This window comes from Sesamum indicum, linkage group LG13 (genome assembly GCF_026168435.1).
Source record: "Sesamum indicum cultivar Baizhima isolate 11 linkage group LG13, ASM2616843v1, whole genome shotgun sequence".
In the NCBI taxonomy this organism is placed as follows: domain Eukaryota; kingdom Viridiplantae; phylum Streptophyta; class Magnoliopsida; order Lamiales; family Pedaliaceae; genus Sesamum; species Sesamum indicum.
This window is the reverse complement of record NC_142669.1, coordinates 16,386,790-16,401,136: the sequence shown is the minus strand read 5'-3', so window position 1 is coordinate 16,401,136 and position 14,347 is coordinate 16,386,790. Positions and strand designations below refer to the sequence as shown.

Genomic DNA, 14,347 nt, shown 5'->3' with positions numbered 1-14,347 from the left:
TTATGATTATTTTAGTTCGACCCAATCTGATTTGAGTAAAAATTTTTCATTAAAATTAAATGTTTGTATACTAATGGGATTGAGGTGGTTAATTAATGAGATAAAAAATTTCCGTGAGTTCTAATATATATATATATATATACATGTATTTGTCTTTGTACATTTAAATTAAATTTTTATACGTTGATGAAATAAAAAAAGGGTTCATAGAAAGCAAAACTAGGATATAAAAGGAAGGAGAAGCCAATCCACAAATCCGCGTGGTGTTTGCTAATCAAGGAGACAACATTAAAGCACGTCCTTGTTTCTTGGGAAATCAAAAGTGTGTGTATAGTATGCTGTTCACTTTTGAAATTTGGATTTTCCAATGTTTGCTTTATGTCAAAGATTTTAATTTAGATGAGGTATTTATTTATTTATTATGGAATACAGTTTAAATTACATAAATCATCAGATGAAAAATTTAAAACTAGTCAAATATATTTGTAAATTCTGAAATAGATTCCATATCAAACATCCTAAAATACAAATATATATATATATATATATATATTAAAAATTAGCCATCAGTGTCTTTAAAAATCGAATCGACTTAAAGAGATTCAAGTAGCCTAATTCAAGAATGAAGAATGCTCAAGTCCATGAGTTATAGGCCCAAGGTCCCCCAATCAAAACTAAAGAGTTCTCACAGGTCGACTTGATGGCATTCACACCAGACCATGTTAGTCGGATGCCCCACATAGCGCATGAAGCGTTGGCTACATAAACAAAGACACATGGTGCCTCCAATCAAGAATAAACCTCCAGGCCTAATTGAGATATTGGGATTCTGACTAAGTGGAAAGACATCATCTCAACTACTTTGCTATGCATGTAAACTGGCTATCTGCAATCTAGAAAAATGCTTTACGTACTATGTAGCATTATGGAAACGTAAACAAGAATGGGGATGGGTGGGAGAAAAAGGTACTAAGAGCACGCCCCAGATTTAGGAAATGGACATGAATGTAGTAATGTGACAACAACTTTTAGGACAAATACCATGATGGAATATACGTATGGAATTTTGTACTAAGTATAAAAATAAGAAAAGAAGCAAAAGTAGGGAATTGTTGGCAGAGATTGGAGAGGGATTGGGAGGCAAAAAATGTGAGTGAAAGGGCCGTAGTGTGTGCATGCCATGCCGGCAGCTTTTTTCATGTCTCTTTCTCTCCCAATTCCCATCAATTCGTCACGCCTGCTCCCACTACTACTCCCTCTCTTTCTTACAATCCACACACACACCTCACCTCACAAACCATAGATCAAGCCTACTTGCATAAAGCTGTCTCAAAAGCTAATCCCACCATACCCATTTCATTTCTTTTATTGAATAGAAGATTAGACCCAGTCAAACTACTTTAAACATTATTTAGAGGGTACTCTTTGAGTGCCTTTTTTTTAGAAGGCAATTTTTTTTTAATCCCAAAATAAGGATAAAATTTATTTTGATACCATAATTATGATAGGTGATGTCTTTAGTCTCATAAAATTCATACTAATGTATTTTTAATTTCAAATAATCACGTGCATTGTAATTTTTTAGACTAAAAGGCGTTGTTTGATACTAAAAAGGTGTGGTAATTTTTTGGGACTCAAAAGGCCTAAAATTATATTTATGGGACTAAAAAGACGTGATTTTGAATTTTATGAGACTAAAAACGTCACTTGCAATAGTTGTGATACCAAAATAAATTCTATCCTTATTTTATGGGTCTAAAAAAATATTTTACTAATTTTTTAAAACGACTTATAAGATGCTTGAGAATTTATAAAATACTACAAATTATTTGATAAGCTTTTTAGGAATAGGGCTTTTAATACAATTTCGAGAATAGAGCTTATAATAAGCTTTTGTAGCAAATTCTTTTAAATTAAGTATAAATTTAGAGTTAATAAAATATTACTAACTCGATCATTTTATTCTAAAAATATATTTTATAAATTTTAAAAACAACATATAATATATATATATATATGTATATAAACTACCAAATTAAATAAATTTAGCCGAACATCCTTTTAACTTAGTCATTTATATGGCCTCAACTGATATGGTAAACATGTTAAATCTCGATGTTAACTGAATCAAACGTTATAAATCCACGTTATCCAACATCATCCTTCCTGAAAGATTTAAGGATTTGACTACGTACCAGATCATTGTATTGGTGGAGGGTATAGGCATTTTGATGATGTACTTGGACTGGACCTTTATCTTTCTCTATCTACATCCTTTGTCAGGCAATTCTTTCTAAGTCTCAAACAATAATGTCTAGTCTCTGCCAATTTCCATGTAACGACCAGCAGTGTCAATTCTACTCATCCCTTCCTCCTTATTTCCTCCAAAAAAAAAACCCTGATCTTCATAAAAAAAGAGCATTACAAAAAAGAAAAAGGGTCTAATTCCTAGGTGGGCTAGCTAGCTAGAAAAACTTCCAAGTTTCAAGATTCTCACCACTTAGTTCAATTCACACAGAAAACCCCAAACTACAGTACTTAAAAGCACCAGGAACTACTCCACCTGTAGCCACTCCAACAATATGCCAACACAAATCTAATCACACACAGAGAAAGGTTGAAATCTATGTTTGATGTGTGGGTCTAATTTTGAGTAGTATTAGAATATGGATACTTTGTTCAGACTAGTCAGTCTCCAATCTGATCACTCCTTCAACTCCAGCAGAACTTCCAGCAGCTCCAGATCATCCAGACAAAACCCTAATTCTTACCACCAATTAGAAGACGAAGAATGCTTCAATTTTTACAATATGGATCATGAAGAAGGCTTCTCCTCTTCTTCCTCGTCCAAGCACTACAATCCTAGTTACCATCATCACCAGCAGCAGGTACTCTCAAACACCCCTACCCCCACCGGCAGCGCCTCTACGACTCACCACCATGGATATGATCAATCTGCCGAGCAATTTTCCATATCTCCGATGGACGTGGAATTCGCCGCCGCGCTTTCTGGCCAAAAGAGCCAGTGGGCTTCTGACATTCTTCTCGAAACTGCTAAAGCTATAGCTGATAGAAACAGTGCTCGCGTCCAACAGCTCATTTGGATGCTGAATGAGATGAGCTCGCCTTATGGTGATGTCGATCAAAAGCTTGCTTCTTATTTCCTCCAGGCGCTTTTCAGCCGTATGACGGATTCCGGTGAAAGAACTTACCGGACGATGATGTCTGCATCAGAACAGACTTGTTCTTTCGAGTCTACGAGGAAAATGGTGCTCAAATTTCAAGAAGTTAGCCCCTGGACTATGTTCGGGCACGTTGCTTGTAATGGTGCAATCATGGAGGCTTTTGAAGGTGAAAGCAAGCTCCATATAATTGACATCAGCAACACATACTGCACGCAGTGGCCTACTTTGCTTGAAGCCATCGCCACGCGGGCAGACGAGACCCCGCATCTGAGGCTCACCACCGTTGTGGCTGGTGGCGCTTCCGGAGGTGCGACGGTGGTGCAAAAGGTCATGAAAGAGATAGGCAACAGGATGGAGAAATTTGCTCGGCTCATGGGCGTCCCGTTTAAGTTCAACGTTGTACACCATGCGGGTGATTTGTCGCAGTTGAATTTAGCAGAATTGGAGATCAACGAAGACGAAGCGCTCGCTATTAATTGTGTGGGCGCCTTTCATTCTGTAACGGCGGCGGGTAATCGTCGGGATTTCTTAATGTCCGCTTTTAGGAGTCTGCGGCCCAGGATTCTCACCGTGGTTGAGGAAGAAGCTGATCTTGACGTCGGAATTGATGGGTTCGAATTCGTCAGGGGTTTTCAAGAATGTCTGAGATGGTTTAGGGTTTACTTTGAAGCATTGGATGAGAGCTTTCCAAGGACAAGCAATGAGCGGCTTATGCTGGAACGAGCAGCGGGTCGCACCATTGTAGACCTGGTTGCCTGCCCGTCAGCCGAGTCCATGGAGAGGCGGGAGACGGCCGCGCGGTGGTCATACCGCCTGCATGCCGCCGGCTTCAGCCCGGTGCCATTTAGTGAGGAGGTGTGTGATGATGCCCGCTCCTTGTTAAGAAGGTACAAGGAGGGATGGTCAATGGCACAGTGCTCAGATTCCGCCGGAATATTCCTTTCTTGGAAGGGTCAGCCGGTGGTGTGGACTAGTGCATGGAGGCCCTGATGATCGGAACTCCGTTAACGACAGCGGCAAGTCACACGTGTGACGTGCGGATTTTGGCACGTGCATAAATATGGCATGTTTGGAATGGGTGAAGTGATGATTTTCTTGGATGAGAATAGCTAGGAAAAGGTATCATTTTTTTTCTTTATTATTTTACATATATCCTTTTATTTATTTGTACGTTTGATTTTTGACTTGCAATTTAATTAATTATTAATGTCAATAATCAATACGCTTATTTTAATTTGATGGAGTTGGTATATATATATATATATATTAGGTACGTACATGTGTTGATAGTTATATATATCAGCTTTTTTTTTTGTATTTTGAAAGGAGCCGTCTGTTACACGGGGGATTGGCATAGAACCCTATATGTTAGTAAGTACAATATATATGAATAGAGTTAAATGTAATTTTTGTTCCTAGTAATTAATATCTTTATTTTTTAATTTTTTAAAATAGTTTTGGTCTTTTATTTTTTTTGATCTATCTCTGAGTTCAGCTTCCGTCGGGTTTCTTGAATTGGGTCTGCCCTCTCGGCGTCAGGTGAAAGAGGGTCAAAATCCTCTCATGCCGTCTAATGTAATGCCGTGATGAACTCTGATCTCTAATCCAAGCTTCCTTAGTGTACTAAGCCTAACTATTCAAGAGAATAGAGACTAGCTACAAAGGTATTAATTCTCCTTTTGAGGGAGATCCTTTCGGCAGTCATCCGCCGGCCATAAAGATGAAAGATTTTAAAGTGCATCCTCCGGGGGTCTTCAATCATCTTTTTTCAAATGTCCTCTCTTGAAGGAAGAAAAAAGTCCAAAGAAAGCATTGGACACCAACCAAAGGCACCTGCCAGTGTTGCAGTTTGATTCACCTCTAGTAACAAGAAGAGTGAACTCTGAGTGAAAAAAAAAAAGACTCATGAAATCGCTAAAATTAAAAAATTGCATCATCAAATGCTGCTCTAGAAAGTTAAAAAGGTGAAAATACTGATAAAAAGTGAGCTAATAGAAACAATAGCCCCAATTTTAATAGGTTACATGAGATACACATGTATTTTTTTTAACAAAAAAGACGAACTCCAAAAAAAAAAAAAGGAACTCTAAAATTGCAAGAATTAAAAAAAAATATATGAGTAAATATTAAATAAAAAAGTAAAGAAGGAAAATGCAAAAAATTGTATTTAACTCTGTATGAACATGATCAACTACAAAAAGGAGTTCTAAATTCGGACATTGCACCTAAACATGGGAGAGGTCATTATCTTGTTTGGGAACATAGAATCTTAGGAAGGCCATGTTGTGTTCGGGACTCTAACAAAAGGTGTTTAGTTATTACTGGAATTATCATTAATGTGGCAATAATTGAGATTGATGGAGAAATTTGAAATTATTGGATGCTTACATAATGACATCATCAAAATTGCATTTTACATTCCACAAATAAAATCTTTTTGCAACTTTGATCCTATTATTTTTCAACTCACCGAATTGTATTTCATAATTTTGAAAAGTTTGTAATTTTGGTCCTTTTTTAACGGAAACAACACGTGCGCATGTCATGAGCTCCTTAGGTCTTGAAGAGAATTAAGGCTATTTTTATAAAAAAATTTAACAGAATTAAGACAGATGACCATAGAATTGTAAATTTCTTGAAGTAATTGGATTCAACGTGATGAGTTTAAAAATAATGAGATCAAAATCATAAAAAAAGACACTAACGTATAAGACATAAAATATAATTTTTCCTGATATCAACATTCTTCATAAAGAAATGAAGATATTTTGTGTGTTTTAAATAACTTATAATGTAATTATTTAGATAGTACCACATTCAGAATATTGCATTTTTTCTCTGTCGGCTAGATGGACAAATTTGATCCCTTCAATTTCTTGGGGTGACTGAATACGCTAACTATGAATAAAAATGAATTTTTCGTTCTGTAATTTGGGTTTCGAGAATGGTATTATTTTGATTTATTTCGATTTAAATTTTGTATCTGAACAATAATTGATGGAAAGTAGTACATTTGGCCTCATTTATACTGAAAAATGCCAATTTTGCAAGAACAATGGATTGTCACATGTTTGTACCGCCAAATTGGATCAAATGTGTTATTTTTTCTAATTTATTATTTGATTATTGTAAAATTAAAATTTGAGTGGCTAAAAAATGCCACTTCTGAAAAGTACATTTTTTTTGGTTGAGCTTGTGTACTATTTGACCCACATACAATAAATTAGTTTGAATTTTTGTGTTATAAATTAATCTGTATTATATGTTGCATTTTACATATACAAGTTTAATGTATAACTTTATTTTTAAAAAATATATATAAGAATGTAAAATTTGTACACACAATATATATGTAAAATACAATACAAGATATGATATTATTTCTACTATAAATGTGACGCCCCAAAAATTATAATATATAATGGGAGATTAATTGGTAAATTTTTATGAAACTTAGTTAATTGGTAAATAAATTATGGGCCATAATTAGAATATAATAGAACTTGAACGGATTAAATTGGAGTTCGTCATAATATTTTGGGACAATTTATATTAATTAAAGAAATTTAGGAGGGACGTAATGGGTATTTTAAGAAAAATTTAATTAAATAAAAAAATAATAATACTAATATTATACATATATAAATAATATTTATATATATATATTAATAAATACATATATATATGAAGAGAGAGAGAGAATTGAGAGTGGGAGGTGGGCCATCCCCCCACCGCCTCACTCTCTTCTCTCTTATTTTGTCCACACACACATACACATTACACACACACACATACACATTACACACACACACAATACAAGTAGTGGAAATTGCAATTGTTCGGCCGAAAACGGAAGAGAGAAATCGAGGTACAAAAATGTAATTTTAATTATTTTTAATTTATATAATTATATTATTTAATTAATTCGTTTACTAAATATTGTTTATACTAAGTGATGTACTATTTAATTGGAGTATTTTACGAGTTTGGCTATTTAAAATAGTGTCGAATTAAATATCAAATTGGATATAAAAAATGATATCGTTGGTTAATTAGATTATTAAATTTATTAGATTTGAATGTTGTTATAGCCACTTTATACAATTCCATCGGAATTGTTAACCAGATACGCAATTATACGTATTATTGTTCAATTAAAGAATATAATAGCGAGAAATTGATAGAAAATTCATAGAAATATTCCGAGAATTATATTTAATAAATGGTATGTTAATAAAGAGGAAAAACAAAGATTTGTATTTCGATAGAAATGAAATATTAAAGAATTATTAGGAATTGTACAAATGATAGTCAACATTATATTTAAAAGAAATTACGATATTCTCGATATATTAATTATGTGTGGTATAACTTATTATAGGATATGGGGGTAAGGTGAAACGACTGACAATTATCGATTGAGTAGATAAAAGCGTTGTGAAGTTGAGGTAAGTAAATAATTAGTATTATCTATATATGCTTTCTGTATTTGTGGTTTTACTGTTATATGAATTTTGTGGTTCATGCTGACTTTGATTTATTTGAAAATATATATGAGTGGTGAATAATGTAATTTGATTGACGATAATGTGTACGTGGAATGAGAGAGTACATTGAAATATTATGTTTGTTGTTTGATGTGTTGTGAGTGTATGAGAATGAGAATGTATTGATATATGGTTTTATGTTACTAGTTGCTTATAAGAATGGTGATATGTGGAAATGAGGGAGTGGTGAAAATTGAATATAATTGTGGTGTGAGTACCCCTTGATGTGTTGAAAAGCCTATAAGGCGATATGAAAAGTGCTATGTGCGAAAAGAAAGTGCTATGTGCGAAAAGAAAATGCTATGTGCGAAATGAAACAGCTATGTGCGAAAAGAAAATGCTATGTGCGAAATGAGATTGATGAGCCGACTGTCAAGGGGATTCACTTAAATTTAATAATGGTGAGATTGAGTTGGCGGGAAAAACACAATATCACCTCTGGTAAGCAAACTAGAAAAAAATGTAGTGTGGTTGACTGTCTTATCATGAGATAGCTATGTGGTGTAATAAAGCTGATTATGTTGGAATTAAATTGATTTTATCCCATGCGTGTTGCCTGTTTATCTTATTTGGCTGTGTTTGGTATACATATATAGATAAGGCTGGTTATTTACTTACTGAGTGGTAGACTCATCCCTCTGCTGATATTTTCTCTTTCAGGAGTAGACTTTGAGGTGTCTAACTGTTGAAGGCTAGGTTTACGTGTTATACCCAGGCAGGTCGGGCCAGTATGCTATTTTCTCCTCATTGTCAGTTAGAGTACAGATCATATTTTGTTGTATAGAGGGAACGTAAGCATGGAGATTACTTGTGGTGTTTGATATATATATATATATATAATGTTGTGGGTTGATAATATCTATTATGACGTGTTGGGATTACGTATGAAAATTAACTAGATGGTTATGTGCAAATTTATATATATGAACACAAGAATTACTATAAGTATGATGTTTAGCATAAATATAACCCTTGTAGCGAAGAGAGTGCTACAATAAAAGATCCACAAACTCCCAACATCTTCAAATTATGAATGTTTGGAGTTATTTTAGACTTTTGTGGGAATTTTGTGTGGTGGAATGATGTTTTGTGGCATTACGTACTGAATTATGAGAATATGTTTTCATTATTTATTTGAAACTTTTTTATAGTGAAAGTGATGTCAAAATTTCTTTTATTATTGTATGATTGAAGAAATTAGATATATATATATATATATATTATATTAGAGGAATGGTTGAAAAACTTAAATGGTTGTATTTTTTTTTTATTGATGTAACAATTTAAAGACATGTAAAGGAATTTTACATAGTATTTATGAATCAAGAAGTCTCAAATTTGGACATGTATCAATACATGAAGTTATTAGGCAAATGTATACATTTATTATAAATGAGGAGTTTGAGTGATTAATAAGCTCTAAGAAAGTTTCTTCTTGCCAGATATTCTTTTAGGACAAAATCGTGAAACGAAGTCACTTCTCGCAACGAGACATCGATCGAATTATAAACCATATTATTTGGTTGTCCGTAGGAACAAGCCCATATGCGTGTCCCAAACTACTTATCTGAGAGACTGATAATCTAAGTAATTGCCCCACATTGATTGTAGATAAAAAGTTTGAGTAGCTTATAAGTTATTGGCCCCAAAGCTTACTCTCCCTAGCCAAATATCTTTTTGAAGTATAAAACAGATAATAGCTTGTGCAATGCGATATCGATTGAATCGCAATTCATATCACAAATATAAATGACACGTCCAAGTTGATTTCTCCTTCTAAATTTAATCTAAATCAGTTGTTTAATAAGTATATTATATAATTAATATTCAATTCAAAAAATGATAATTACATAATAGAATTTTTGTGCTGTACATAAAGTACATTAAAAGAAAATGGGAGTACTTATGGCCCACTTAAAGCCTAAAGGGGAATAAATAATTTTGTGGGAACTTCTTTTAAGGGTTCAAACATCTTGGTCTTTTGAAAAGACATGCCTGCCCCCTCCACTTTAAAAATTTTCCACTATCTTTATTCGATTTTATCTGATATCCGAATTCAAAAAATCAGGTCGGTGTTTAGGTAGGATTAGGGGTGGAAGATGAGTCGAGCCGACTCGACTTTGAGCTCGACTCGAGCTCAGATCCAAGTGTTCACTGGCTCGCAAGCTGGTGAATATTTTTTATATATTTTTTTATTTTTGAATTTTTTATATATTTATTTTATATTTAATATTTGATCAGTTTTATAATCTAAATTGACCATATATTATAATTATTAATCAATATCATATTTTTATTTTGGATAATAATAAATTATGGTACTTTTATTTATACATTTGATCTTTATATAAAAATAAATTTAATCAACAACTTAGTAAATTATAATATTTTTTTATAATTAAAATTATTATAATATCTTTATGTTATATTTTAATATATATTTGTATTATGTTATACATTTTTTAAATTGACAAGTAATTCACTTATGATTTTTTATTATTTATAAATTTATGTCAAAATTTAGTAATTCCTATGAATTAATTTAATAATAATAATAATAATAATAATAATAATAATAATAATAATAATAATAATAACGATGATGATGATGATGGTTGAATAATTCTAATTATTATTTTATTATATATAATGAGATTAAAAAATTTAATCAATAATTATGATATCTTAAAATTCGGGCACCCGATTCATACGAAATTTAAATATATACGAGACTGTGTCCATTAGATAGATGGTATGATTTAAAATCACATGGTCTGATTCAACGATACACCGTCTTGAATGATTACTCTTATGTTTCGAGTACGATATCTCGACATCCGTATATCCAATAAGTCTGAAACTTTACCAAATGTATTTTTCTGTAAGTTTAATCATATCTAACGGTCTGATCTGAATTTTGATGGCCCAATTAACCTATGTTGTTCAACAATGTAAGATGATAGTTATAGCAATGTTATACTAACATTTATAAATATATAAATTTTACAGATTGTGAACATATATTAATTTCAATTATATCTATATAAAATTTTATGATTCGATCCCATTATTTAAAATAATAATAATAATAATAATAATAATAATTATAATAGTAATAATAATGGTAATAATAATAATAATAATAATAATCAATAAAAAGTCAAAACCCATTTCTTTCTCTCTCTATTTTTCTCGTTTCTTTTTTCTCTTTCTTTCCCTCTCTCTTTCTATCTCCATTCTTCTTCCTCTCTCATTTCTTCCCCAAACCCATCTCCTAAACCCCTAGCCCCAAATTCATGGCAACAACTCGTTTCTTCTTTCTCTTTCTTTTCCTCTCTCTTTCTATCTCCATTATTTCTCCTCTCTCATTTCTTCCCCAAACCCATCTCTTAAAACCCTAGCCCCAATTCCGTGGCAACAAAGACGGCAATTCGGCAACGAGGACGGCGGCGAGTATGGGCTTTAAGATAATCCTTTCTTCTCTGTTGCATCTTTATATTCTTTTTCTTGAGTTTGGGTGCTATTTTCTATAACTAAAACAAGTTGAAGAAAGGGTGAAAGTTCATGACTGTTGTACGATGTCTGTGCGAATTTCAGTTTCAAATGGTTGTCTTTCTCCTCCATATCTGTTGAAGCTCTTTAATTGTATTCTGGTGGTGTAAATCTAAATGAAAATTGCTCGTCGGCTCGAGAAATCGTTCTCGAGCTCGAGAAATTGAGCTCGAGCTCAGAGTAGTCGAGCTCGAGCTCAAAGTTGCAGAGTCGAGCTCGACTCGTTGCCAGCCCTAGATAGGATTCGCTTTTTGTTATTTAGTTAATTATAGACTCAAATATCTATTACTTTTTGTAAACTCAAACACTTAAATTTTAATAAAAATAAAAAAAAATTAAGTCAAAAATTTTTATTAATATTTTAGCAATAAAAATAAAAAATATAAAGAGGCAAAATTATTTTGCCTCCGTAACAGAGAGGCAATTTTGCCTCTTTTTTTGTTGAACAAAGGCAATTTAGAGGCAAAATATGCCCCTAATTTTTTTTTCTAAAATTATTTTTTTTTAAAAAGATTTAGATACCGACAATCGGGTACCCGATAAAAAACAAGACGGGATCATGTAGCTATTTTAACTACCCAAAAGTTCAAGTACCCGACCCAAATTATCCGAATTCTCATTACCTGATTGAATGCCCATCCCTAAACTTTATTACCTCATTCATCTCTTCTCATTTTCTTTTTTCCTATTAATAATAATAGAAGACTAGTTCTCTTTATGGGAGAACTCAATCTGGTTTTACACAACCCTTTTTTCATTTAATTTATCATAAAGTTTTGTGTTTTTTCATTTTTTATTTAGCTAAAATTCATTTTATCCCTTATATTTTGTTGAAAAAGTTAAACCCTACTGTAATTTTAAAATAGGGTTAACAAAAAGCAATGAGTACTGTGTTAGCTTTGTATTTACTAAGGCATTTCAGCAAAAGCCCAAGCGATAAGAAACATAAATCACACAAGACGCCTCAACCTTTAACAAAGTTAGCATAAAAACTTGTAATGAATTTTGATTACTTCTTGAAACTTACCTCTCTTCCAAAAAGTTAAAGATAATGTCTCCTTCCAGTAAATGAATCATTCACTTTCTAAAGAAAAGCCACAGGACCAGTTGTGCCATTTATCAAGCAACACCACAGATTCAACAAATTATAGGCCTAATATCCTGGTTTCTCGAATACCAAAACCACATTAATAGGAAACTGTTACCACTCAAATATGTATGAAACTGCCCATAAGTACCTGAAGGCAGAAAAATAACAGAAACTTGGGCAGGTGAATGATTAGTTCTTTACCTGATAAACTGTAAGTCACATGTAAGCACAAGCATGAGTCAAGCATCAGGTACAACATATATAACTGATTAATTGTTCCTGAGCAAAAGGACCATTCTCCCTCTTCCATGCGAGTACCTAAAAATCAAGGTGATGCTACAGAAACTACCATGTGATTCAAGGGGAAAAATTATAGAGACCGCTATTAGCAGGAAGGAAATCAAAATGGCTAAACACACTAAAGTCAGGGTTCAAAACTACAACATTGTTGAAGTGGTCGCTGGCAACCAATTCAAGAATTGGTTAGCAAATCATAACCACCCAAGGCATTTATCAGATTTTAACAATCCTCCACTCTTTTTCTCTCACTATATCCCATATAGTAAAATAAATCAATCCTAGACCACTCTTGCTAACGAGATATATTGAAAGAAAAAAGAAGAGGGACAATGCACTCTCTCCTGTCCTGTTACTGCTCTTCGTTTCAATAAATATTTTTCATATCAGGTAAACAAAAATAAGAATACACATCTATGCAAGCACACAAAAATATTACAAAGGATATAAATAGACCACCAAGACACACAATACCCGTAATGAGCATAAAATATTGCGAAACTATGGTAACATCCTGCACGACAAAAAGGGTTATGAAGATACAAATGAAAACTTTGAAATTAAAGGAGAATGGCAAATGTAACAAGATGTAGATGACATTCATTGGCGTAAAAGGTAAAAACAACACCTCACTTCTTCTATGTTCAAAATGGCAGTAAAACATGTTCTACCGTGACACACACACACCCCACACACCCACACACACTCACACACACACACACCTCACTTCTTCTATGTTCAAAATGGAAGTAAAAACATGTTTTACCATGACACATGCACACACACACCACATAGGCACACACACACACACGCACATCGCACACGCTCACACGCACACAAACATACTCCACACACACCCACACACCACTCACACACTCGCACACACACACACAAAAAATAAAGACGCACAGACAAGGAAATTGAAAAGCCGAAACAAGGAGGGGACATCATTTAGCAAAACTTCTTAAGTTTGTGGTCGATAAAATTGAAATAGAAATGTAGTAGCTGATTAGAACATATAAAAATATATTCCTGGGCATCATGCTATCATCTGAAACCTGCTACACCTGATCATGATTTTCAGAGATGTTGATCTAGAAATTGGATAATATTCATCATAAAATAATTTCCCTAATACAAATGAAGACTTTGAAATTAAAGTAGAATGACAAATGTAACAAGATGTAGATGACATACATTGGCGCAAAAGATGAAAGCAACACCTCACTTCTTCTATGTTCAAAATGAAAGTAAAACATGTTCTATTGTGACACACACACACACACCCCCTGCACACGCTCATACACACACAGACACACACACACACCGCACACGGACACACACACACACACACAAACACATGCACACACACCCGGCACACGCACACGCACACACACACACACAACACACGCTCACACACACACACACACCACGCACACGCACACACACACACACACTCACACACAGCACACGCACACGCACACGCACACACCCCCCCCCCCCCACACGCACATACACACACACACCCCACACACGCACATACACACACCCACACACACTCACACACACACACACACCTCACTTCTTCTATGTTAAAAATGGAAGTAAAAACATGTTGTACCATGACACACGCACACACACACCGCACAGGCAAACACACACACACCCCGCACAGG

At 33.7% G+C, this 14,347-nt stretch overlaps 1 protein-coding gene across 1 annotated transcript; it reads left to right on the top strand.

Moving 5' to 3' along the window:
• Positions 1-2,211: 2,211 nt before the first annotated feature.
• Positions 2,212-4,401, top strand: LOC105158589 (protein SHORT-ROOT). Its single transcript, XM_011075382.3, has one exon. The coding sequence runs from the start codon at positions 2,667-2,669 to the stop codon at positions 4,173-4,175; it is 1,509 nt and encodes a 502-aa protein (XP_011073684.2). The 5' UTR covers positions 2,212-2,666; the 3' UTR covers positions 4,176-4,401.
• The last annotated feature ends 9,946 nt before the right edge of the window (positions 4,402-14,347 follow it).